At 44.7% G+C, this 23,870-nt stretch overlaps 1 protein-coding gene across 1 annotated transcript in view; it reads left to right on the plus strand.

The window, feature by feature from the left end:
• LOC120602723 (ubiquitin carboxyl-terminal hydrolase 12) overlaps positions 1 to 19,052 on the plus strand; it is a 20,070-nt gene extending 1,018 nt beyond the window's left edge. Inside the window, exons 4-6 of the mRNA XM_039862906.1 lie at positions 10,791 to 10,988; positions 14,591 to 14,669; positions 15,942 to 19,052. Of these exons, the coding sequence (XP_039718840.1) occupies positions 10,791 to 10,988; positions 14,591 to 14,669; positions 15,942 to 16,043 (379 nt within the window). The 3' untranslated portion in view covers positions 16,044 to 19,052. The remainder of the gene's footprint in view (positions 1 to 10,790; positions 10,989 to 14,590; positions 14,670 to 15,941) is intronic.
• Positions 19,053 to 23,870: the final 4,818 nt, after the last annotated feature.

Consider the following 23,870-nt stretch of genomic DNA (forward strand, 5'->3'; position numbering starts at 1 on the left):
GTTGTAAGTACAGACGCAAGCTTCGGTGCCGAGGAGTGCGGTTGTCGTCGTCATCTTCGTCATTTGTTATTTTACTTTGCATTTTGAAACAATCTCAGAAAAGTCGCAGGAACGGTACCGAGAAGGCTTTTTGACCCTAGACCGTTTGAAGCGAGGTCGTGGTGTGATCTCCCGCGGTCCTGGACATTTAGTAGCTAACTCCTCCCGACAGGGACGTTTCCCTGTGTACCGTGTCCACCGGGTCAGGAAGGCTGACACGAGACCGTCACCGGAGACCTGGCTTTGGCATCACCAGCTGTCCCAGTAATGTCCTTTATGGAAAAGAGGGTCCAGAGTCACACGTTACGTTTGGGATTCATTTCTCTTTGGTCTTTTACGTTTGGACCGGTCCTTAGTTTTTTGTCGGCCGCGGTCATCTTGACACTCTTGGGAATTATAGACGTTCTCGTGCGGAATGGCCTTCTTCAGGCTCGTCTCGCGCTTTCTCGTTAGGTCGCTGGGCGGGGATCTCCGGAAGCGATGCTGTGTTCTTGCTGCAGCCCCTTTTGTGGCCCACGGTTTTGGTTTGTGTCCTGTTGGGGTTCCCCAGGACCACTGCCGGATTTGGGGGTCCAGCAGGACTCGGCATAGGTAGTCATGTTCACGGCTAAGATCTAGCATGAGGGACGGTGGCAGAGCACAGTCGGCCGAGGGCAGAGCGTGCCAGGCTTCCCACAGCCACCCCGGTGAAGTCCCACGGGATGCACTTGGTCCCTCCAGCGTTGCATGTGACAGCGGGGCGTGCGGGGGGGATGCCGTCTACCCGGGAAGCTTGTCACACACTCAGCACCCAAGATTTGTACTGCGGGCTGGTCACGTCGGCCCCCTGCCTGGCGCGTGCCAAAACCCCACTCCCAGAGGAAAGCAGGTGTCCCGCATCGACCATGTTGCTTGTTCCCACGACGGAGAGGTGTGGCGCCAGCCTTCTCTCGGGGGGCGGTGGGATTGCTCTCCCTGCCACCAGGAGTCGGCGGCAGACCGTCCTCGCTGCAGGCCTTTGCATGGGCTGTGTGAGGCCTGCCGCGGCCACCGCTTCCTTCCCGTGCCGCTGCCAATGCCGTTGTCTTTGGACCCTCGGTCGAGTGATGTCGCCCGGAATGCTCCACCGCAAGCTAGGCTTTTCCCCATGCGCGACGCATAAGGATTTTGTGTGGAGGTATTTTGAGATTCCGAACACCCCCATTTCTCATCAGACTTTGAGTGTTTTCATTTTTAAAAATCTGCGTGGGTTCAAGGGTTCCCGTTCTGTTCAGTGGGTTACGATCCATCCCGTTCCAGTCTCTCCACGTTCCCGGGGCCCTGCCTGGGCTGGCGGGGGCTCCTGCGGGGTGGCTCCTGCTGCTTTTTGACACGACCCGTCACTCGAGCACTTCTTTATTTCCTGGCACAACAGGATTTTCCAGGCTCACCTTGTACCTGGTCCTTTCCTTGCCCTGGCCTTGACATTGGCCGTTTCTCCAAGAGGCCTGGCTCCTTCCGGGGAGAGAACGGTGTTTGATAACCAGGACCCTGGCACAGGTGTGCTCATCGCTGTTGGGACGTCACGATTCCTGAGCCCCCCTAGTAAACAGAGCTAGAGAATGCGTGCGATGTGTACACTCGTAAATGCTTACCTGCACACAGACACACGCACCTGTGCTTTACTTATCTACTGATTTATCTGTCTAGATCGAAAAACCATGGACATTCACAGTGATTATGTCCAATTTCAGCCAAGACCATAGAGTTCGGTCTAGTTTTCTCCTTTTCACTCTGAAAGTAAGACTGGGCTCCCCTCCGCTGCTGGGCTCGCTCACCGGGTCGGCGCCCCCGCAGGTAGCCCGTCGCGCCCCCTCGTGCACACAGACACAGTTCCCTCTCGCGCACACGTGTCACTCACTCTGCCTGGCCCTCCCCTGCCTGCCCACACAGATGTTGACGTCACGTGGCCCCATGAACGGTCGGATAGAAGTGTTCCTGAAGGGAAGAGAAAGAACTTAGACTTCTAAACGATTGTATTTTTGCTTTTGTTTTGGACACAGACACCGGGAAAGGAGGTGTTTCGGTGACAGGTTTCTCGGTGTTCCCTTCATTAGTGCGGATGATTGGAGCCCCTCAGATAAGTTTGCTTAGAGACATGGGGGCCGATGTGTTAGATTAATCCTGAAAATGTTGTAGAAAGAACCTAAAATTGTTGGTTAAGGAAGATAGACTCAAAGACTAAGTAAAATGTAGCTAAGAGAACTGTCACCCAGAAACTTCACTGGCCGCGTGGAGGAGGGCCCACCTGTGAGCGTGAACTGGTCTTCACACAGAATGTCAGGGACCACACGTGAGAGATTAGGCATTGTCTACAAAGTCAGGCTGTTCGGTTTGAAGAAATACATGAGATTTTATGTATTACTGAATATTAGATCTTTTATTAAATTACATGAGGAATATATGTCCTTTGTACAGAAATTAGAAAATGTAAGTAAATACAAATCACTTAAGCGTCATTATTCACGAGAGCACTGTTAACATTTTTGTATAAATGTTTTAGGTGCATGTGTATGTACACGTAATTCTTAAAGCGGAATCAAACTTTAGACAGGTTTGTAACCCTTTTCACTTACTAAATTACAACCATGAAAACAGACTTTTATGTCAGTCTTAAGAGGTGCTGCCTAGTATTTTTTGTATGGACGTACAAACCTAAATCTACCAACCCTCTAGATCCAGCAAACGGTTTAGATTTTCTCCATTATGGTGCTTTGGTGAACATGTTTTGTAAGTACACCACTACCACATGACATATTTTCAGATAGAGGAGATTCTGCAGTATTTCTGCGGGCTGCATTATGTATAAGTTCATGGAGCGACACCAGTACAGAAATTACGTATTTTCCACTAGGTGGAGTATCAGCCTTGCTGCTAACTTGCCACGTGATATTAGGCAAGCCATTTAATCTTTTGGGGTCTCATTTGGACTAGTGGACTTCTAAGGTCCCTAATACCCTAAAAGTCTGTAGTTTTAGTCTCAGAATAACGTTGTGTTGAATGTACAAATTATAGTTCTTATTAAAGAAACAAAAATCAATTTGACTTAAAAAGGTTTCAATCTGGATGAAGGACAAAAATGACATCATCATCTCAGTGGATACGGAAAAACATTTGACAAAAATTCAACACCCTTTCACGATAAAACACTCCACAAACTAGGAATAGAAGGAACATACGTCGACGTAATGAAACCCGTATGTGAAAAGCCTGCAGCCAACATCGTGCTCAAGACAGTGAAAAACTAAAAGCTTTTCCTCTAAGACCAGGAACCAGACGAGGATGCCCAGTCTCGCCACTTCTGTTTGACAGTATTGGAAGCCCTCGCCAGAGCAGATAGCCAGAGAAGACCTCCAAGTCGGAAAGGAAGAAGTAAAGCGACCTCTGTTCATAGACGGCATGACCTTACATACAGAGAATGCTGAAGATCAAGTGGAAAAACCTTTTTAGAACTAATAGATTCAGCACACAAAATCAGCACTCCAAAATCAGTTGCCGTTCTATACATTAACAATGAGCAGTCGGAAAAAGAAATCAGAAAATCTCATTTACAACAGTGTCAAAAAGAATAAAATGCTTAGGGATAAATTAAAAGACGTGAAAGACATATACACTGAGAACTAAAATATTGTTGAAAGAAAATTGAGAAACATACAAATAAGTGGAAAGACATCCTGTGTTCATGGATTGGGAGACTTAATAGTATTAAAACGGCCATGTTGCCCAAAGCACATCAACAGATTCAGGGCAATCCCAATCAAAATCTCAGTGGCATTTTTTAAAGAAATAGAAAACATTCAAAATTCACTTGGGGCATCTCGACTCTGAATTGCCAGAACAATCGCGACGTGGGTAAAAAAGAAACAGCTGAAGGCCTCACACCTCTTGACTTCAAAACATGTTACAAAGCTACACTAATCAAAACAGTGTGGTACTGACGTAAACACATACAGACCGACGGAACAGAATAAAGAGCCCAGGCATACACCCTCACTCACACGGTCAGACGGTCTTCAACAGGGTGCCAAGGCTACGCGGTAGGGGAAGAACAGTGTCTTCAACGTGTGGTACTGGGAAAACTGGACATCCACCTGCGAGAGAAGAAAGTTGGACCCTTCCCTGATACCACGTCGAAAATTAGATAAAAATAGATTAACTACTTAAACGCGAGACCTGAAATTATAAAACACCTAGAACAAAATAGGGGAGAACCTTCATGACGTTGAATTTGACAATTTCTTGAATACGACATCAAAAACGGAAGCAGCGGAGCAGAAATAGGCAAATGGGACTACGTCAGATTTTAAAACTTACGCACAGCAAAGGAAACAGAAATGTCGCGAATGGTTGAAAATATTTGCAGAATATTTATAGAATGGGGGAAACCGTTTGAAAACCAGATATCTGATAAAACGTTAATATCCAAAAAGTATGAAGAACTTTTACAGCTCAACAACAAGAAACCAAACTACTCGATTACGAAGCGGGCACAGAACTTGAATAGACATTTCTCCAAAGAAGATCCACCAATGGCTAACGAGCACGTGAAAAGATGCTCAGCATCGCTAATCATCAGGGAAACGCAAATCACAATCACAGTAAGATGTCACCTCACACCAGTTAGGATGGCCACAATCGAAAGAAAACGGAAGAATTGGTGTTGCTGAGGCCGTGGAGTAATTGGAACTCCTGTGCACGGTCGGAGAGCATGTCAGATGTTGTGGCTGCTGTGGAAAACTGTGGCGTTTCCTCGAAACCTAAAAATAGAGCTCCCACCTCGTCCAGCGTTCCCGCGTCTGACATGCACTCAGAGAGTTGGAAAGAGGCTCTCAAAGCGGCAAGTACATGCCCACGTCCTCCGCGGTGCTCACGATGAGCAACAGGTGGGAGCAACTTCAATGTCTGTTGACAGATGATGGATAAAGAAAATGTGCATACAAACAATGGGACGTTGTTCAGCCTTAAAAAAGGAGGAAATTCTATCACGTGCTGCAACGTGGATGAACCTTGAGCACATTATGCCCCTGAAATAAGCCAGTCACAAAAAGACACATTCTGTACGATTTCAGTTTTATGAGGTGTCTAAAGTAGTCAAATTCTTAGAAACAAAGTAAGATGGTGGTTGCCAGTGTCTGGGGCGGGGTGGGGGAGTTGTTCAGTGGACATAACGTCAGTTTGCAAGATGAAAAAGCCCCAGAGGTCTGTTGCACAATACTGTGCGTGCGGCTGGCACTACTGTACCGTACACTTAGGAAGGGTCGAGACGGTAAAGTTTATGTTACATGTTCTTTACCACAGTAAAACACTGATAAGAAGTTTGACTTTCCTTCGTGATCTATCTGTTCGAATTAATACAAAGACAATGTCTAAAAAGTTTCAATCTGGAACGATTTCTGGAAATGTTATTAATGTGCCATAAAACAAGTATCCCACGATCAGATGGATTTGCTATGTAACATTTCCTCATGTTTATTCATGCTTCATAATGTAGACTCAGAAGACCTACAGAACAGAAGAAATTTATCTTTAATCTGGCGTTTTCCAGAACGTATTCACTCACAGACCCCGTTTACACAGCGTACTGTCTGTGTGTAGCAGTCCAGGGAGAGACCAGCTTGGCAAGTGAGGCCAGCGTCCCAGGCTTTTATCCAGCAGGGGGACAGCATGTGGGTACAGCAGAGGGTCGCCCGCGGAAACCAGACGGAGAAAGGCTTGGTGGCTTCGTTTCAGGCCATGTTTCCTGTCCTCTGGGCCTCGGGGTGGGAATGGTGCCGAGATTTGGAAGAGCGATGCTTCTGTCACTCGTCTGTCACTTAGATGGGGATCTGATGACGAGTGACCGAGGACAGGGAGCCAAGGCTGCCCGACTGGCTCCCTGGCCACACAGCCTTCCTCTGTGGTACTCTCCCTTCATCCTTCTTCAGCTTAGCCACACCTGTGCTTACGAGGCATCAAAGAAGACGCCTGCGATGCCCAGGTGACGCGGCATCAAGTCGTCGTGGCCACACGTCCATCTCTGTGTGCCGTAGATCTCATGAGTGACATTCTTCCTGCTCTGAGAGCAAGCCCTTCCCTTTGCTCCATTTCCACAGCTAGCCCCTGTCTTACTCTGTGCCCGGGTCCTGGTCACCTGTGTAGTAAATCCACGTCCAGGTCTTTTCGGCGACAGGGATTTGCCTTACTGTAGGCAGCCATCTCAGTCCCTTCGGGCTGCGATGACAATACCACCGTCGGGTGCTTTCTTACAGTTCCGCAGGCTGGGAGGCCAAGGTCAAGGCGTCAGCAAGGTCGCGTTCTGATGGGGACCCTCCTCCTGGTTCACGGCACTGTCCTGTCACGGTGGAAGGCCGCCAGCAAGCCTGTGGCGCCGCGTCACACGCGCACGGGTCCTGTTCACGCCGCCACCCTCGGCCCAGGCCCCGCTTACTGACGGTGCCATCACATTGGGCTTTGGGTTTCAGCGTAATTTGGGGGTTGGGGGACACACTCTCAGACCACAGCAGCCCTCCCCACCATCAGAACCCCCCTGAATCCGACCTGTGTTTCTGGTCGTCTGGGTCCATCTGCCCTTGGCAGGTTGATGCTGCGTCCTTGGCAGCATCTCCGGGAAGCGCCCAGTGTCCTGTTCCGTCTGCGGTCGGGGTGCTCCCTGGATGCAGCCTCCCTCCGGCCTGCCCTCGTGTAACAGGTGGGGGGCGGCGTCCCTCGTGTTCCGTGACCCCTCCGTGCTCACAACCCAGCCTCCTGGTCTCCCCATCACTCCAGTCACAGCGTTGTTTTCCCTCCCCATCCCTCTGTAATTTGCCCCAGTTAGTTCTTGGGGACTTTACAGTTTATAAGAATGAAATTTTACGTCTGTGCAATTATTAAGCTTTTCTGTGTCATCAAGATTTCTAACAATTTAGTACTTACGTGCTTGTGCTGGGATATTAAATTTCTCTGTCAGAGTTTGCAAACCGGTCCCCCCCGCCTCCCCGGCCAAGTTCAGGGTATAGACCTCTTGGCTGGGCTCACACGGTTTATACAGATGGGAAATTTTACTTTCAAGAATGGTTTCTGGCTCTTCTAGGGAGAAAAACACCAGCAGACAGGCATTGGTCCTGCATTCCACAGCGCCCAGTCCTTGGTGTCATGGGTGGGACGAGGGTGCAGCCGTCAGCCCCTCCCCTTGGGGGACCGCGGACGGGAGTTTCTGGGGATTTCCTCACAGCGTGGAAGCCCGGCTGCCGTCGCTGTGCCCGGCGCGGTCTGCAGTGAGACGCACGGTGCAGACTGTCCCTGTGGGGTGCGCAACCGCCGTCTTTGGGGTTCGGCCTGTGATTGGCCCTTACCGCGTCCTCCCCTGCCTGCTCTTCACCCTCGCCAGGAGCCCCCCAGGGCGATTGGAATTTTATAGCTTTAAATGCTATGAACCTCTATTATTTTGTTTTCTATTTCATTGATTTCTGTTCTTATTTTATTCTGCTTGCTCTGGGTTTCTTTAGCCCCCCCCTTTTTTATAGTATCTTAAGGTGGAAACTTATATTTTCAGTTTTAAACCCATTTTCTTTTCTAATATGGACATTTTAAAGCTATAAATTTCCCTCTAATTGCTGCTTTGGCTGTGTTCACACAAATTTTGACATGTTATGTTTGTATTATCATCCATTTCAAAGTCCATTCTAATTTCCCTTGTGATTTTCTATGTCCCATGGATTATTTAGAAATATGTTGCCATATTTAAGGAATTTTCTAGGTGTTTTCATTTTTGTCAGACCATATTCTGTGACTTCGGCCTTTTGGAATTTATCGAAACTTCTTTAATTGTACATTGGAGACTGTCCCAGTTGTGATCGAGAAGAATGTTTATTCTGTAATTTAAGGTGGAGTGTTCCCTAAATGTCTGTTAGATCCATAATTTGTTCATTATGCTCATTCATTTTTTTGTTAGTGAGAGAAGTCTGTTAAAGACTTCAGCTCCGATTATGCATTTATCTGTTTCTTTAATTTTATCAAATTTCGAAGCTTCGGTATTTGGAGCATATGCTTTTAAGGTTATGTCCTCTTGATTAACTGGCCCTCTTTGTTATGGACTGTCCTTCTTCGTCTCTGGTAATATTCCTTGTTTTGAAGTTCACTCGGTCTGAAATTAGTATCAGCCAAAGCCCGCTAACTTTGTTAGTGCTTATGTTTTTCCATCCTTCTGCTTCTTAAAAGTTTTAAACTATAATTAGATATTATCAAGAAAGGTAAACACTTCTTAGCATTAGAGTGCAAAACGAACACACCTTATCATTTTAAAGATGTGTAAGCAAGAAAATGTACGTATAACATAAATTCATCCAAATTTTAATCATGTGTAATGCATATGATTAAATCATATAATCATGTATAATGGTAGGTGTCATCAAAAATTTTTAATGGAAATTTTTAATAAAGCTATCTTTCTTAAACGTCTATAAAATTAGTCAGTTTACAGAAGATAAAATCAATGTTTAAGTCAAACTTTATAACAAAAAAGGAAAAAAAGTTCTTGTTTTTTATTCACTGTTTTTTTTGTAAAAACATTCTAATGCAACTTAAAAAAAAAAATGAGAGATCAAGAACTCCTAATGTAACCTCTCCACACAGGTTTGAAGGGAAGAAAAACTAGAATCCGACACATTTTTTGGTGTATTGATGGAATTGGTGTTTTGAGTAGGAAGTCAACTTTTTTTTTCCCCTGCTGTAAAATCTACACTGTGAATTTCATACTCCTTACATGTGTGTTCCAAGCATTTTCTTGTTTTCCTGAACCACTGCAACATCGGGAAAGTGTTCCAAGCGCGTCTCGTCGTCTTTAAAAGACAGCCCCCAGATGCCACTTCTGCTCCACTCTGTCGCGTGCGTCTCCACAGGCACTGGGTTCTGTGGCGCTTCTTCCTCCAGGAGGGAGCTGCCTGCAGGACCCGCTTCCTGCACGTGCCGGCCGATAGAACGCGTTTAGGTGTTTTCTCTTTTCTCCATTTGGAGGTTTCTCCCTCCTCTTGCTTCATTTCTAAAAGCACATTTGCCCCAGCCACCGGCCCCGTCCGTCTCCTTCCTGACCTCGACTGACCGCTGTCCAGGGCCCTAGTGCTGGTTTGATGCTGAGGATGATCTTCTGGAACTACGTAGGCAGCGCTGGGAATTTTCAAAGGACACCTTGTTTTTGTCGTTTTGAAAGAATCTGTTCTGGAAACTACACAGGTTTAATCAACTGTCTGATGTGTGTGTATAAAGTTGGATTCTCGGTTATGTAATTTTGTATCTTACTTTTCCACGCCGTGTAGAAATTTTCACCATCGCTGTCGTTTGAAGCTGCATAATATTGTGATGTTTGCACTGTAGTCTATTTCACCATTTCCTGTTGTTGAATTGTGAGGATTTTCACGATATAAAATAACTCTAAAAGTTAATTTTTCTCAGAAGTCTTGTATTTGAGATGTATTTCATTTCTAGAAATGGGATTGCTTAGATCAAGGCCAAATGACTCTTTAATTCATACCGCTAGATCGCTTTCCAGGAATGATGAAGTGTTTAGATTAATTTTCACTAATGTTTTTCAAAGGCCAGGTTAGTAGAATAGTAAATATTTCTGGAACAATAAGCTGCCAGCCACATTTAAGATCTGTGGAATGCAGATTTAGCATAATGCTGGAAAACGATTTTGTTCACTTCGTTAGAGGCAGCGGCTTGGTAAATTTCATTTTCTAATTATGAAAACTGTTTTTGCTTCACTGCACGCATACGGAATTCAGCTCTGCAGCATTCGTCAAGTTATCTGTCATGTACCAGGCATGTTGCAGAGAGAAAAAAAAAAAAGGTTCTAACCCTAAGAGAAGAGAAAGACCCCTCATCACCTAGATACTTTATAGGGTAATAAACCATGCGTGCGCGTGTGTGTGCACGTGTGTGTGCGTGCGCGCACGCGTGTGTGTCAGTAAAGTGCCGTTAGAGGACTAAAGACTCAGCAGTTTGTGTCCCAGAGGGTGAGACATCTGAGCTGAGCCTCAGAGGAGGGGGCTGGGGTTTGGGTGGCTGGGAGTGCACAGGCGGCCTCGGGGGGTAATGGCGTGTAAGGGCATAATCGCGGTTATGCAGCATGTGAACGATGGCCTGTGCTTACGGTGGCCTGTGCTTCACACTTAAACACTTAACTCCTTAATGTCCTGATTACGTTATTCCTTTTCTAGGGTACGTGAAGTTGTTATTCTTAATATGGAGTGCTTTCTTCTCTCTGGCAAACACCTTTAGTGGGATGGTCTTTAATGCTTTTCACACTGTCTCCTCTCCTCCATCTGTTATTAATTATATAGGTTGATAGAACCGATGATTTCAGCCCCCACTCACACCCAGAGGACCTGGCAGCTTTGAGGACCTGGCATAGGCACCGGGCATAGGCACGGTGTGCGGTTAGCCTTATACTAAGGGACGTGCGTGTCAGAAGTAAAGGTTTCTTAACAGACAGTGCTGCCACCCCGTGTGTTTCGGAGCCGTGTCGCGTGCTGAGTCACATGGTTCGGTGACAATGGGGGGGACTAGTCTTAAGACGTTCAGGATGTCGCTTTGCCAATAGAAAAATAATTGGTAGAAATATGCAAAAGCGGGCAGTGCCGGGCTATTAAAAACTGACCGTTAACCGTCTGCTAATTGAATCATAAAATTCGATCGTTCTTTTAAGGGTACGGTGAATGTCTTTTATGAAATTTTGTTTTTCGTGTTTGTTTTACTAGGATGAAAGTTAAAAAACTGCCCATGATTCTAGCTCTACACCTGAAGAGATTTAAATACATGGATCAGCTTCATCGTTACACGAAACTTTCTTACCGGGTGGTTTTCCCTTTAGAACTCCGTCTCTTTAACACTTCAGGCGATGCCACCAATCCTGACAGAATGTACGACCTCGTCGCTGTGGTGGTTCACTGTGGAAGGTAGTGCACCCAGGGACTGGGGTGGGGGGTGGGGTGGGGGGTTGTTGGGGCTGGGGGGGGTGTATGGGTGGGGACTGGGTTGGTGGTGGCGCTCCTTCCACACTCAGAGGCAGACCTGTCACAGGGTCTCAGCCTCCCGTTGCTTTAGTAGGAAGATTCCTTTATTTTAAAATGGATTTTTCAGGTACAGTAGATTGTATTATTTCCTCCTTAAAACTTTTATATATTATTGCCTGGATTTGGTTTTTATTCTTATTATTTAAATACTATTCTAAGAATTTTCAGGCCTGTCTTTTTTTCCTGTCTGTCTGTCTGTCTGTCTGTCTATCTAGCCATCCATCATCCATCCATGTAATTTTGGTTGTTGGTAAAAATACCTCAGTATATTTATTTGCAAAATAAATTATTTCTGGGATTCATTGGATATGTTCATTACGTTAATGGTTGTGAAAACCTTAATTTAAAATATTTTGGAAATAATCTGTTAAAGATAAAGTTTTCTAATGTTTATCTCAGTGGTTATTTCCTGTTAGCCAATTCAGTGTGATAGCTCACTCTATATATCTTAATTTATAAAATAGCTCAAAGAATTCTTAAACTACAAGAGAGTCACGGAATCAGAACTTACATTTGAAACACACAACCTTCATGGACTGTCGAGAATTTCCTGTAATAACTGTAAAATAGCGCTCGTCCTGTTGCCCCGGGTTTGGAGAATTTGCACTGACAACTCGGCGGAGGGGGTCCCGGCCTTCTCATCTTAAGTGTCCCCCCCCAGCTTTCTGCTCAGAATACGTAACGACAACCGAACGTCACTTTCTACAGTGTAGCCTTGAACCTCCGCTGCCCGCATTAGCTGGCCTCACTGAATTTATCCTCAGCGTTAATCTTTCTTTTCCGTTTCTGGAGCGTTCCGTTTCCAAAGAGTGACGACATCTGAATGGAGGAAACAGAGAAAACTTAAAGAGCCTTGGTGTAGTGATTCAGACCAGGCGTTTTAGAGGCAAGAAACCTCAGTTTCAGTTCTTTCTGCCATTTCTGGTGGGCGCGACCTCACACGGAAGTCCCCGAATGTCAGTTTTCTGGTCTGAAAAATGTGAATAGTGCATCACTGCGTGTTTGGGTTAACGGGGGAGTGTGAGCCCCTTAGCCTCTGCTGTTTTAGAAACAACACTATAACTGATAATAATAATAATAATAATAGCCTCTGCTGTTTTAGAAACAACACTATAACTGATAATAATAATAACAACAACAACAACAACAACAACGATGATGATGATGATGGTTTTTCACACCTAACTTTACCATATTTTAACCTCTTTATATTCAGTGACAGTGAGTTTTAGCGACTTATGCTCGGTCTTTCGAATTGTTCCACTTGCAAGATCTTGAACTCTGAGATTCCTGACCACAGGGCCCCCTCCCGTCTCCTTTTAAAATTTAATCTGCTCCCCCTCCCCCCAGCCTCCGGGCTCTTGATCTTTCTTTTAAAAAAACCCCTTTCCTTGGCCTCACTTCCTCCTCCAGCCAGTCTGTTATTTAAAGCATGTTGTCACACACCGTGAAGCTGCCTGGCCGCTTCTCCTGTCTCAGCTCTCAGGATGCTGTGGAAAATCTAGGGGTGCTGCTGACCCCCCGCTCAGCACAGACGTCCGTCCTTCCCCTGCCCCCCTCCGGCTTCCTCCGCGCGCTCTCTGCAGCCTCAGTTTACCCCGGGGCCACAGCGCTGCGGTCACGTAACGAACGTGCTGCGCGCGCTCCCGGCCCTTCCTGGCCGCTTCGTAGTGTGTCACGCTGGTCAGTCTGTATGTCCGCGTCCCTTACGAGAACGGGCACTTTTTGAAACAGGAAATAATGTGTCCGTTAACGACAAAATATTTAAATTAAAAAAATGTTTGTTTTTTGATGCGATTTCCCTGTAGCTGCCAGGGTACAGGGTAGTTAGTGCCCTTTGCCCGCCGCCTCTGACTGCTGGGGAATCGCATTTTCTGCATGTCTGTGCCAGTGCAGCTTGCTCGCTGTCTCCCTAATGCCTGGCATGCAGTGGACCTCCAACAAAGGTTTGCTAAGTTTTTCACTTTTGTCGTTATACACTATATTATACTTAAAGCCCATCTCGGACCCCAGCTCCACCGGATGACCGGCCTTTCTCGGCCTCCTCCCTGTCCCCTCTCCCTTCCCAGGTTGAGGTCTCCCGGTTTCTCTGTCCTTGTGGCTGTGCTGTGACATCCTCTCCCGCTCTGCGTGTGCTTCGGAGCAGTTACCTACTCAGCTGCCAGTGTCTTCAAGGCAGTGTCGCCGGGGCCCTCTCCGATGCCCCAGCGACCAGCTCAGTGACGCACACATCGGGCATGGCGCGTGGCGCACCGAGCGTGTTAGATTTATTAGCCTCAGCTCTTCACCTTACCGTTAGCGTCTGTAATTAACTCCTGTCTCCTGTTCTTCAGACTAGCGATTAGACAATGGAGACAGCCGCCCCCTTAAAATGTTTTTTTCATTTCTTACCCTCCTCACTATAAATTTTTAAATGAACTCTATAGAAGTGGCAAAAATAAACCTATCTTAGCATTAAAAGCTTTCTTCTCTGTCGAGAAAGAGTCCTCTTGTTTGTGTATCATTCTGTCATCTAGATATTCATCTCACCTGCAGGACCGAAGGGTCTGACACAGGAAACGCAGGAAGTGGCTTATTCTAGTGTCTGAGGTCACACCTTGTAAAATAATATTCGCCATAAGAATAATTTTTGTTGAAAATTATTTCACATTCTGTTATATCCATTACAGAACTACACTTTAATAAAACATAAATTTTTATAATCATAAGCCAAATCGAGTTTAAAAGGCGAAAGATTTATACGATCTGAAGAGAAACCAGAGTAATTGAGCGAGTTTAAAATCTTCACCATGTCCTTTTATAAAGCAACCTCTCCTTTATTTTTCACATATCGAGATTTCTCTATTCCACATTTGTTTATAACGAGATGCAGAGGCAGTTATAGTAATAATTATACTTCAAGATAGTGCTGATCATTGGGCAAATGTCATTTGTTTTTAAAGAAGTTTATGAAGTTCAAGCTTGTTTTCGGATCAGTAGATTTGAGGGATATATACACACACACATATATATATATTTTTTGCCTTTTCGAACATCATGTGGGATCTTTCCTCAAGAGGAAGATTATCGCCAGGGGAGTGAGACTTAGAAACAATTCTGCATGTTTTGTTTTGTGGTTTAACTCAGCATGTTCTGGCTGCGATCCCCTCTTCTCCCACCGAAAATGCTAGAAGTTTTTATATGAATCTTTCATAGAAGCAAATTTGAAAATTATTTCAAAAAATAATTTAAAATTATTACAAAGACAGTAGAGAATTTTAATACCATAGCTTTATAGAATACTGGTTGTAGAGTCCTAATTATTTGATTTTAAAATCGAATGCCAGTCGCAATCCATGTAGCTTGATATTTGGAGAAAAGGAATAGATAAGGAGTATTTTCGTCCGTTTTGGTTTTTCTACTTCATAGAACGTGATATTTAGGGCATAGAAGAGTAACATTAATGAATATTTTCTAAAACTAACTTTTCTCTCTCTTTGTTTCAGTGGTCCCAATCGAGGCCATTATATCGCAATAGTTAAGAGTCATGATTTTTGGTTATTGTTTGATGACGATATTGTAGAAGTAAGTAGTTTCTTCGTTTATTTTTCTTCAAAGCTGTGCGTGTATTTCACTCTTCGCTTTCTTCTCCCAGCTTCTCATTCACGGGTGACGAGTGGTGACCACTAGACAAACGTCTAGGTCTTAAGATGAATCTGATCCCCACTTCATGCTCCTTGACATCAGACCCCAGTGTGTGCGTTGTCATCTGACTTTGACAATGTCGAGACTGAAACAAGGAATAGCTTTCACCAACAGAGCTAGTTATAACAAACGAATTATTAAAGAAGTGATTTATCAAGCTATGACACACCTGTCATAAATCACACAGATCATGAGCAACAACCTGATGAATTTTTGCATGGGCTTGCATACATGCACGTGCACACCTGTGTGTGCATGTACGTACACACACGCGTGCACCTGTGCATGCATGCACGTGCACACGTGCGTGCACCTGTGCGTGCATGCACACACGTGCGTGCACCTGTGCATACACACATGCACACATCCAGATCAAGATATAGTACATTTTCAGCACCCCAGCAGGCTCCATCATGCCTCTGGTCAGCCTCCCCCCCCCAGCTCTCCTCCCCCCCCCACCTGCCATCCCTAGAACCCACTATTTTGACTTTTATGATTATGATTCATAATGCCTATGCTTGCCTCTAAATGGACCCATCAAGTATGAGTCCTTTTGTGTCTGGCTTTTTCCACTCATTGTATCTGTGAGATCATTCTCGTGGCCTGTGGTAGGAGCTCGTCATTGCCGTGTACTTTTCCATCGTATGACTAGACCAAGTTAGAAACTCGGCTTTTTGTCTCTTGCTGACTATTATGAATAAAACTGCCTCGATTATCCTTGTACAAGTCTTTCGCTGGACGTATGCGCTCATTTTCTTGGGTGTATATAAGGTCGGACTACATGAAATGGCCATTTGCATAGGTCCCGAATGGCTGACAATTAGTGATTTCATATAGTTCAGCCGATTCCCAGGGATAGACTTGCTGGATCAAAAGGTAGTTGCGTGTCCAGCTTTGCAAGGAAGTGCTGACATTTCCCCATGTCGTCCGTGCGATTTCAAACCTCCCCCAGCTGTGCGTGAGAGTAGCTCCGTATTCTCACCGACACTTGGTACTATCAGTCTTTTTAATTTAAGCCGCTCCGGATGTGTAAAGGCTGTTTTATAGATGAGGAAATGAAGGGAATGTTTCTAAGAGACGCTGATGATTTTACTGGATTTAAGCAGTTCCAGGAGCTCACCGATGTACTAACGTTTACATTTTGCTTCCCAGAAAATAGATGCACAAGCTATTGAAGAATTCTACGGGTTGACGTCAGATATCTCAAAGAACTCTGAGTCTGGTTACATCCTTTTCTATCAGTCTCGGGACTGAGGGGGAACCGCGATGGAGAGATTTCTGCCTCATTTCTTCTCTGGTTACTTTGGAAAGGATCATGCACTGATTTTTCAAGAAAAGAGAAATGCAGGAAGCTCAGGGGGCAGTAGCATACTTTGCACACAATAAAGCAAAGACTGTGGATGAACAAGCTCTTCCTATCATGGTAGTTGATTTATTCGCTCAGGTATCATGTCGTCTGTGCAGTTCCATACGACGAGGAAGTGACAGCAGAGATAGCAGCTCCTCTTGTCAAACAGCCTTCCAGTAATTGACACGCATTTGCTCTTTATTAATTGCACCGGCGATGGTTTGAACTCCTTGGGGCGCAGCAAGAAGCACGAGAACCGGGGGAGGTCGCGTCGTGGGTTTAGGAGGTGACAGGCACCGCGTCCCGTCGCCTGTGTTAAGCGATGAATAGAAAGAGTAGTCAGTGGTCTTCTCGTGCGTAAACCAGACATACTCGTGGGCCCAACACTCGCAGTTGGCCTTCCTGACGTAAAGCAAACCAACAGCTACTGGACTCCAGTGTCAGGAAGACAAATACGTTCTGCTTCTCTGAAGAAGCTTATAATAATATACAGTGTATGTATATGTAGGGAACAATTGGTCAAAAGCGGCTTTTTGTTTCCCCAAGGGGAAAGACTGGCTTTGTAATTAGAATTTTTTTCCTTATTTATTTTACTTAAAACTGGTAGAGTCTAAGTATTGTATGAAGCGCCCATGAGTCTGTCAGTAAATCTGAGCATATTTTTACTACTTTTTGTCAGTTTAACTAGTCCTTTCGTTTGTTTCTGTTTTTTAAGATGGATTTTTCAACTCTATTTGAAATCAGTAAGATTCTTTAAAAAAACATTGCAAGGAGGAGGTAAATATTCTTTTACAGGAGGAACTGATATCTCTGGCTAAATAGTTGTCCTTTTGTTATAGTTGATAAGTCAGTTATTTCATTCAGCTTTAATTTCAGTAAAATAAGAAACTATCAAGAATTCCCTTATAGTTGTTGGAATGGTAAAAGAAATTCCGGTGCAGTGGTGATATACCAGTCTTTAGATTTCTTAAATACTCTGATGTTTCAAGTTGAGGCCATGTTTGGAAAATTCATGTCGTAGCAGTTGTTATTTTCAGGCGTCATTCTTTACCTGGGAAAGAAGAAATCCGGTCGCTGAAACCCCAGCAGCCTGGGTGGTTAGCCAAAAACCCTCTGACGGTCAGATTTTAATGGCGTAGACCAGGAATACACAAGCAAGTCCTCTTCCCCGCTCCGCCTTTACACACCTTCCTGGAAGAGTGTTCTGGAAGTTAAACTTGATGTTTGTTAAGACTCCCTTCCGTCGGGAGTTTGAAGCAGTGTGTGTGTAACGTGCCGTGTGTAAATTATTGCAGTTGACACTTGTCCGCGCATCACAGTTCTCTGACAGTAGCTGAAAGCCACTTGCAGAAAATAATCGAATATACGTTCAGAATACTAGCAATCAATCAGGCCGTGGATGTTCTCGATGAACCTTTTCAGGCAGTCATCTTTTTTTTAATCGCTGTAATTTTCTAATTTTACTAATACTGTTGACTACGAAAAACAACAAAAAAGAATGTTTTTGTCTGCTGCTATTATTAACATTTATTATTTGTATCTTTTTAGCTCAGGAAATGACTTCACCTGTTCGTTCCATGAACATATCTTCAGCAGGGCCCCGTAGCTAACTGGGCTGTTTAACAGATGTGCCGGCAGAAACGGTGACGTGTTTTGACAAATTGCTTCCCAAGGTGTAGTTTCTAAAGCCTTCCCCCGGCTGAAATTGTTCCGTGCAGATCGTGTAGCCACATCTGCCAGCATCGCACAGACAGCCAGAGCCAAGAGTGTGGGGAGACCACAGCGGTCGAGCCGGATACGTTTTTCTTTTCGAGGGCTCAGAGCAACTTGTGTGGGAATGTCGAGCTGTATTTCTGCAGCTTTCGGCACAGGGGAGGAGAGCGGAGTGAAGCTGAGTCCGTTCGCACGTGTCAGGCCACCGCACGTGCGAGAAAGATGCGGTCAGTCGTGCAGAGGTGCGGCGCAGAAAGCTGCGTCGCGCATCTCACGGGGAAGGCCAAGGTTAAGTTTCACGTTACAGCAAGTTACGGCTTTTTCGTGGAGTTCCGCGGCCGCACACCATCCACACCGTATTTCGTAGTATGATTTGTCAGGGGAGGGGCCGTGGGCGATGGTTTTCAGTTTACTTTTTACTGTCCGTGCAGCTGCATCTGAGTAAAACGTCGGGAAGCTTTTCAGAAACTCAGTATGCTTTAAAAACATCTAGGGCCGGGGTTGGGGGGACCGCAGCGAGAAGGGTGATGCGTACAGAAAGCGTCTGAGGTTGTCTGTCGACTGAGTGGTTAAATGAGGGTGGCCGGAAGTCGTAAGTGGTGACCGATTGCTCTCTGTGTGTCCGTGTTTGTTGGGATGGCTGTCCCGTATTTTGTACATTGGAATAAAAATCTCTATAAATTATCATAAAGGTAAATATTCTAAATCAAGCCTCACTTCTCAGTCGTATGGCTTCTGTCTTGGAAACGTTACCTGTAGAACATTACGGAAGGCAGGAGCCACGTGACTCAGGAAAAGGGAGCAAAGGAAACGTGTAATATGTGGGTCCGTGTTGCCGCGAACCATCAGTGTAGGGTTTTTTCCTTGACAGCAGTAGAAAGACCTCGTTTTCATAACATACTACTCTTGATACTTTCTTTGAAGCTACTTTCATTAAAGATTCTGTCATGAGGCGATTACCTGGGAGCTGGGAGGCTGAGGCGCTCGGGTCCTGGCTCCTCAGTGGACTTAACTGTGTGACCTTGGGCAAGTCACTTACCCTCTCTGTGCTTCAGTCTCCCTATCTGGTGAAATGGGGGTAATACCTACCTCACAGGGTTGTTGTGGGGATTAATTAGATATAATGTCTGTAAAGCATCTAAAGTTCTTGAAGAAGGCGCTATATAAATACAAAATAATCTATTAAAGTTGGTTTATTTGTGCTTGTCGGTTTTAAGTGTGTTTTTTTCTTTTTGCCTGAAATGAATTTGCCAGTTAGAAGTACACACTTTGGAAATCGTCTTACTGCTTTTGCTCAAGAGTTTTTACTGCCGTTATCCAAAGAGATTTTCCCAGAACAGCTTTCCACGCTTAGCTCTCTGTGGAGCAGTGTTGTCTTTCCAGAGATCCCGAGTTTAAACATTTCCATTTAGAATCGTAGACTCTTAGAGGGGAAAATACCGTAAAAGTCACCGTTCCTGGCACCGCCCCCACCCCCTTCCGGTGTAATACCTGCTCCTGTAAAATCTGCAGTGTGACTGCGCTACCTGAGTTCGAGCACCTGACGCCTTTACACGGAACCCGCCCCCCATCTCACCTCTCGGGATGCCTCTTCTGGAAGCGCTCCTGTTTATTCGTAAGCCTGAAAGAGTGTTCTTAGAATCGTGGCAGGTGAACCAGACTGTCACTGGGGACCTGCGATCGCGTTTTCTAAGCATCTGTGTCACACGCTTCACCCTGAGCTTTTAGTAAACGAAATTCTCTCTATCAGGAGAGTTCTTCAGGAACTGTTGGGAAGCCAAGACTGCCCCTCCCTTTCTGCCGTCCCTCCTTTTTGCGGGTTCCCTTGTCTCCTGGTGCCTGTGCATATTACTTTAAGGCTTTTCCACCTCTCTTCAGTTATGTTTTTTTTTAAATGATAACCTACTACCTTTTTTTTCCACTAAAGCTGCTAAAATAACCCATCGTTGCTGAGTTGACGCTGTCAAAGGCCCTATACTGGGCATTTTACTTTAAAAAACTGGAAATCCTGACAGCACCCCTGTGAGGTAGTGATGTCCTCATTTTACAAAAGGGGAAACTAAATAGAGCACTTCAGAGGTTAAGTAATTATCCCAAGTCACTCGGCTGCAAAGTAGCAGATCCAGTTTTCAAACAGGTATGACCTCTGCCAGATTCCTGAGCACGACTGTCATCATCTAAAGATACTTTTTTGTAGAAAATACACATAAAATTTACCATTTTGACTAGTTTAAGTGTATAATCGACACCAAGTACACTCACATTGTTAGGCAGCTATCACCATATCCATTTCCAGAATTTTCATCTTCCCCAAAAAACTACCCATTAAACGACTCCCCATGCCTCCCTCCCCCCGATTCCTACTTACCCCCTTCTACTACTTTCTATCTTTATAGATTTGAATGCTCTAGGCACCTCACATAAATGGAATCATCCAATACTTGTCCTTTTCCGTCTGGCTTATTTTACTTAGCATACTGTTTTCAAGGTATTAATAGCATGTGCCAGAATTTCTTTTTCGTAAAGAATCCTATTCCATCGTACACACCACAGTTAGTTTATCCATTCGTCTTCTGGACACGGGTCGTAGCCACCCGTTGGCTGTTCTGAGCGTTGCTGTTTAACTTTTCGAGGAACCGCCATACTGTTTTCCACGAAAGCCGTGCTGTTTGACGTTGCCACCAGCAATGCACCAGGGTTCCAGGCCCTGCATGTCCTTGTCTATACACTTGTGTTCTGTTCTTTGTTTTGGTGGTGGTGGCGGGTCGATGTTCGTTTTCGGTAGTAGCCATCTCAACTGGTATTAACGATATCTCCTCGTGGTTTTAATTTATATTTCCCTAATGGTGACGTCGATGGTCTTTTCATGTGTTTATGGGCCATTCGTATATCTTTTTTGAAGAAATGTCAGTACTTTGTCCATTTATTTTTATTTTTGACTTTTTTACTTTTTTATGGTGACATTGGTTAACGAAATCCAATAAGTTTCAGCCGTACGCTTTAACAGTGAGGCATATATGTGTTTACACTGTGTGTTCACCGCCCACAGTTAGATTTCTTTCTGTCACCCCATATTTGACCCCTTTTACCCCGTCTGCCTCCCCCGCAACCCTCTGGTAACCACTAGTCCATCGTCCATGTCCATGAGTCTCTCTTTCTCTTGTTCATTTGTTGCATTTAGGTTTCTATCACACATATAAGTGATGTCATATGATTTCCTACTTTTTCAGTCTGGCTGATTTTGCTTAGCATGATTATCTCGAGGTCCATCCAGGTTGTCGCAAATGGCGGTATTTCATCTCTTCTTATGGCTGAGTAACATTCCATTGTCCATATGTACCACAGCTTCTTAATCCAGTCATCGATCGTAGGACACTTCGGTTGCTTCCGTGTCCTGGCCACCGTGAATAATGCCGCTATGAACATTGGTGTACACTCTGTCCGCTTTTTAACATTGGGTTGTTACTTGTCGTTGAGTTCTTTATATGTTCCGTTTTCGATACATGATTGGCAAATATTTTCTCCCATACATGAGGTACCAAGAGCAGTCAGAAAGTTGTCTTTTTACTCTCACACGGATAGTATCCTTTGATGTACAAAAGTTTTTAATTTTGGTACAGTCCAGTTTACCTATTTTTTTTCTTGGCGCCTATGCCTTCGGTGTCATAGCCAAAAAAATCACCAAATCCAGTGTCATGAAGCTTTTCCTCTCTGTTCTGAAATTTTTATAGTTTTAGCTCTTACATTTAGGTCTTTGGTCTGTTTTGAGTTTTGGCGTAGGGAAGTGTCCAACTTCATTATTTTGTATGTGGATATCCGGTTTGCCCAGTAGCACTTGTAAGACTGTTCTTTCCCCCACTGAAAATTCTTGGCATCCTTGACAAACATAAATTGGCCACGTATATATGAGGGTTTATTTCTGGGCTCTTTTCTATTCCGTTGGTCGGTATGTCTTTATGCTAGTAACCGTACTATATTTATTACTGTAGTAAGTTTTGAAATCAGGAAGTGTGAGGCCTTCAACTTTCTTGTTCCATTTCAAGAGTATTTTGGCTATTGAGGGTTCCCTTGAGATTTCATATGGATTTTGGAGTGGGTTTTTTTAGTTTATGCAAACATTGCTGTGGGAATTTTGACACGGATTGCTTTGTAATTCGTATTGCCTGTCACATTAAGGCTTCCAATGCATTATACAGAGGATGTCTTTTCATTTATTTGTGTCGTCTTTAATTTCTTTCAGCATTATTTTGTAGTTTTCAGTACACAAGCCTTTCACTTCCTTGGTTAAGTTTATTTGTAAATATTCTTTTTAATGCTATCGTCAATGAGATTGTTTTCTTAATCTCCTTTTTTGGATTATTCATCGTTAGCGTGGAAACGGAACTGATTTTCGTGTATTGATTTTGTATCCTGCAACTTTGCTGGGTTGGTTTATTCTGACAAATTCAGCTTTTGGTGGAATCTAGAATTTTCTACACATAGGATCGTTACATTTTCAAACAGGTAATTTTACTTCATCTTTTCCAAATTTGGATGACTTTTCTTTTTTCTTACCTCGTTGCTCTAGCTAGAACTTCCAGTACTGCCCTGAATAATAGTGGTGAAATCGGGCATCCTTGCCTCGTTTCTGGTCTGAGAGGAAAGCTTTGAGTCTTTCCCCATTGAACGCTGGGTTTTTCGTGTATGGCCTTTATCGTGTTTTGGAAGTTTCTCCCTATTTTAGTTTGAGTGTTTATGTCAACAAAGGGTATTGGGTTTTGTCGGATGTTTTCTTCTGTGTCATCGAGATGATCGTGTGCAGTTTTTTTGTTTCTTTCTAGAAATGTGGTCTATTACAGTGATCGCTTTTCGTGCATTGAACCGTCCTTGCATTCTGGGAATAAATCCCGCTTGGTTATGGTGTATAATCCTTTTAATGTGCTGCTGAATTTGGTCTGTTAGTATTTTGTTGATTTTTGCCTGACTGTCTTACTGGATGTAAAGTTACAAGCAGGCTGGGCTGGAGAGATTTGTACTTCTAGAAGATAATCTGGGCTGTGGTGTGGAGTGGGGTTTGGAGGGGACAGTGGCTGTGATGAGACCTCAGTCTGTCAGGACTTGGCATCGGGCTGGCTAGTGGGGGACGAAGGAGACGTTGAGGATTCTGAGGTTTCTCTGGCTTGCACAGTTAGGGAGCTAGAGAAGCCTTTTGCTGAAAACCCAGGAAGAGACGCAGACTTGGGGTTAGATCAGAGGGCCCCGTGGTGTGGAGGTACCAGAGCTGGTTTACGAGCATCTGCATTTAATAAGCTGACACTGCCTGGCAGTTTGGGAGGTCGAGGCATGATGGCACGTGACTAATTAGAATTCACATGCTCAGGGTGTACCTCTCAGCCTCTGCCCCACATGCCACAAGTGCAAAGCTTTGGCGTTGAAACTTGAGGCTGGGTGAAGAGTTGAAATGGCTGTTGTGCTTCTGAGATCATTACTCTGGAGAACTCGCAGACGGTGTTACAAAGTCTGCAGTGACTTTGAGGCGTCTACTAGCTGAGGACAGGTTGATAAGCAGCCTCGTGTCAAAGAACATTGGTGCCTTTTGGAAAGTTTTACTGGAAACCAATTGCATCTGCATCGTTTCTTTTGACATGAAATATTTCCTTTGATCTGTGGAAAGATGATGACTGTTAAGGACCCTGGGGTGTCTTTAGGGTAAAAAAAAAAATCGCAGTTGTCCGGCAACTTGAAAATTTGGGGAGAGAAGTTTGTGAAGTTAAATTTATTGATAGACTAAAGCCCAGTCTAATGGAATCTGGTGAAACCACTTGGTCCTACCTGGCGGGCGATGGCTCACGGGTGTCACTTGTGTCACTTGCCCTCCCGGGGGTGGGGGGTATCTCGTCAGAGACCCCTTTGGCACTGTGTCACATTTCCCTGATAGAGGTCTCGTGGCGTCTTTCCCAGCACCGGTCCGGTTCTGGACTGGGGACCACTTGGTGACCATCGTGTTCATTGCCTTCTCCTTTGTGTGTCGAGCTAATCAC

The sequence above is a fragment of the Pteropus medius genome, unplaced genomic scaffold, assembly GCF_902729225.1.
Source record: "Pteropus medius unplaced genomic scaffold, Ma_sr-lr_union100, whole genome shotgun sequence".
NCBI classification, from domain to species: domain Eukaryota; kingdom Metazoa; phylum Chordata; class Mammalia; order Chiroptera; family Pteropodidae; genus Pteropus; species Pteropus medius.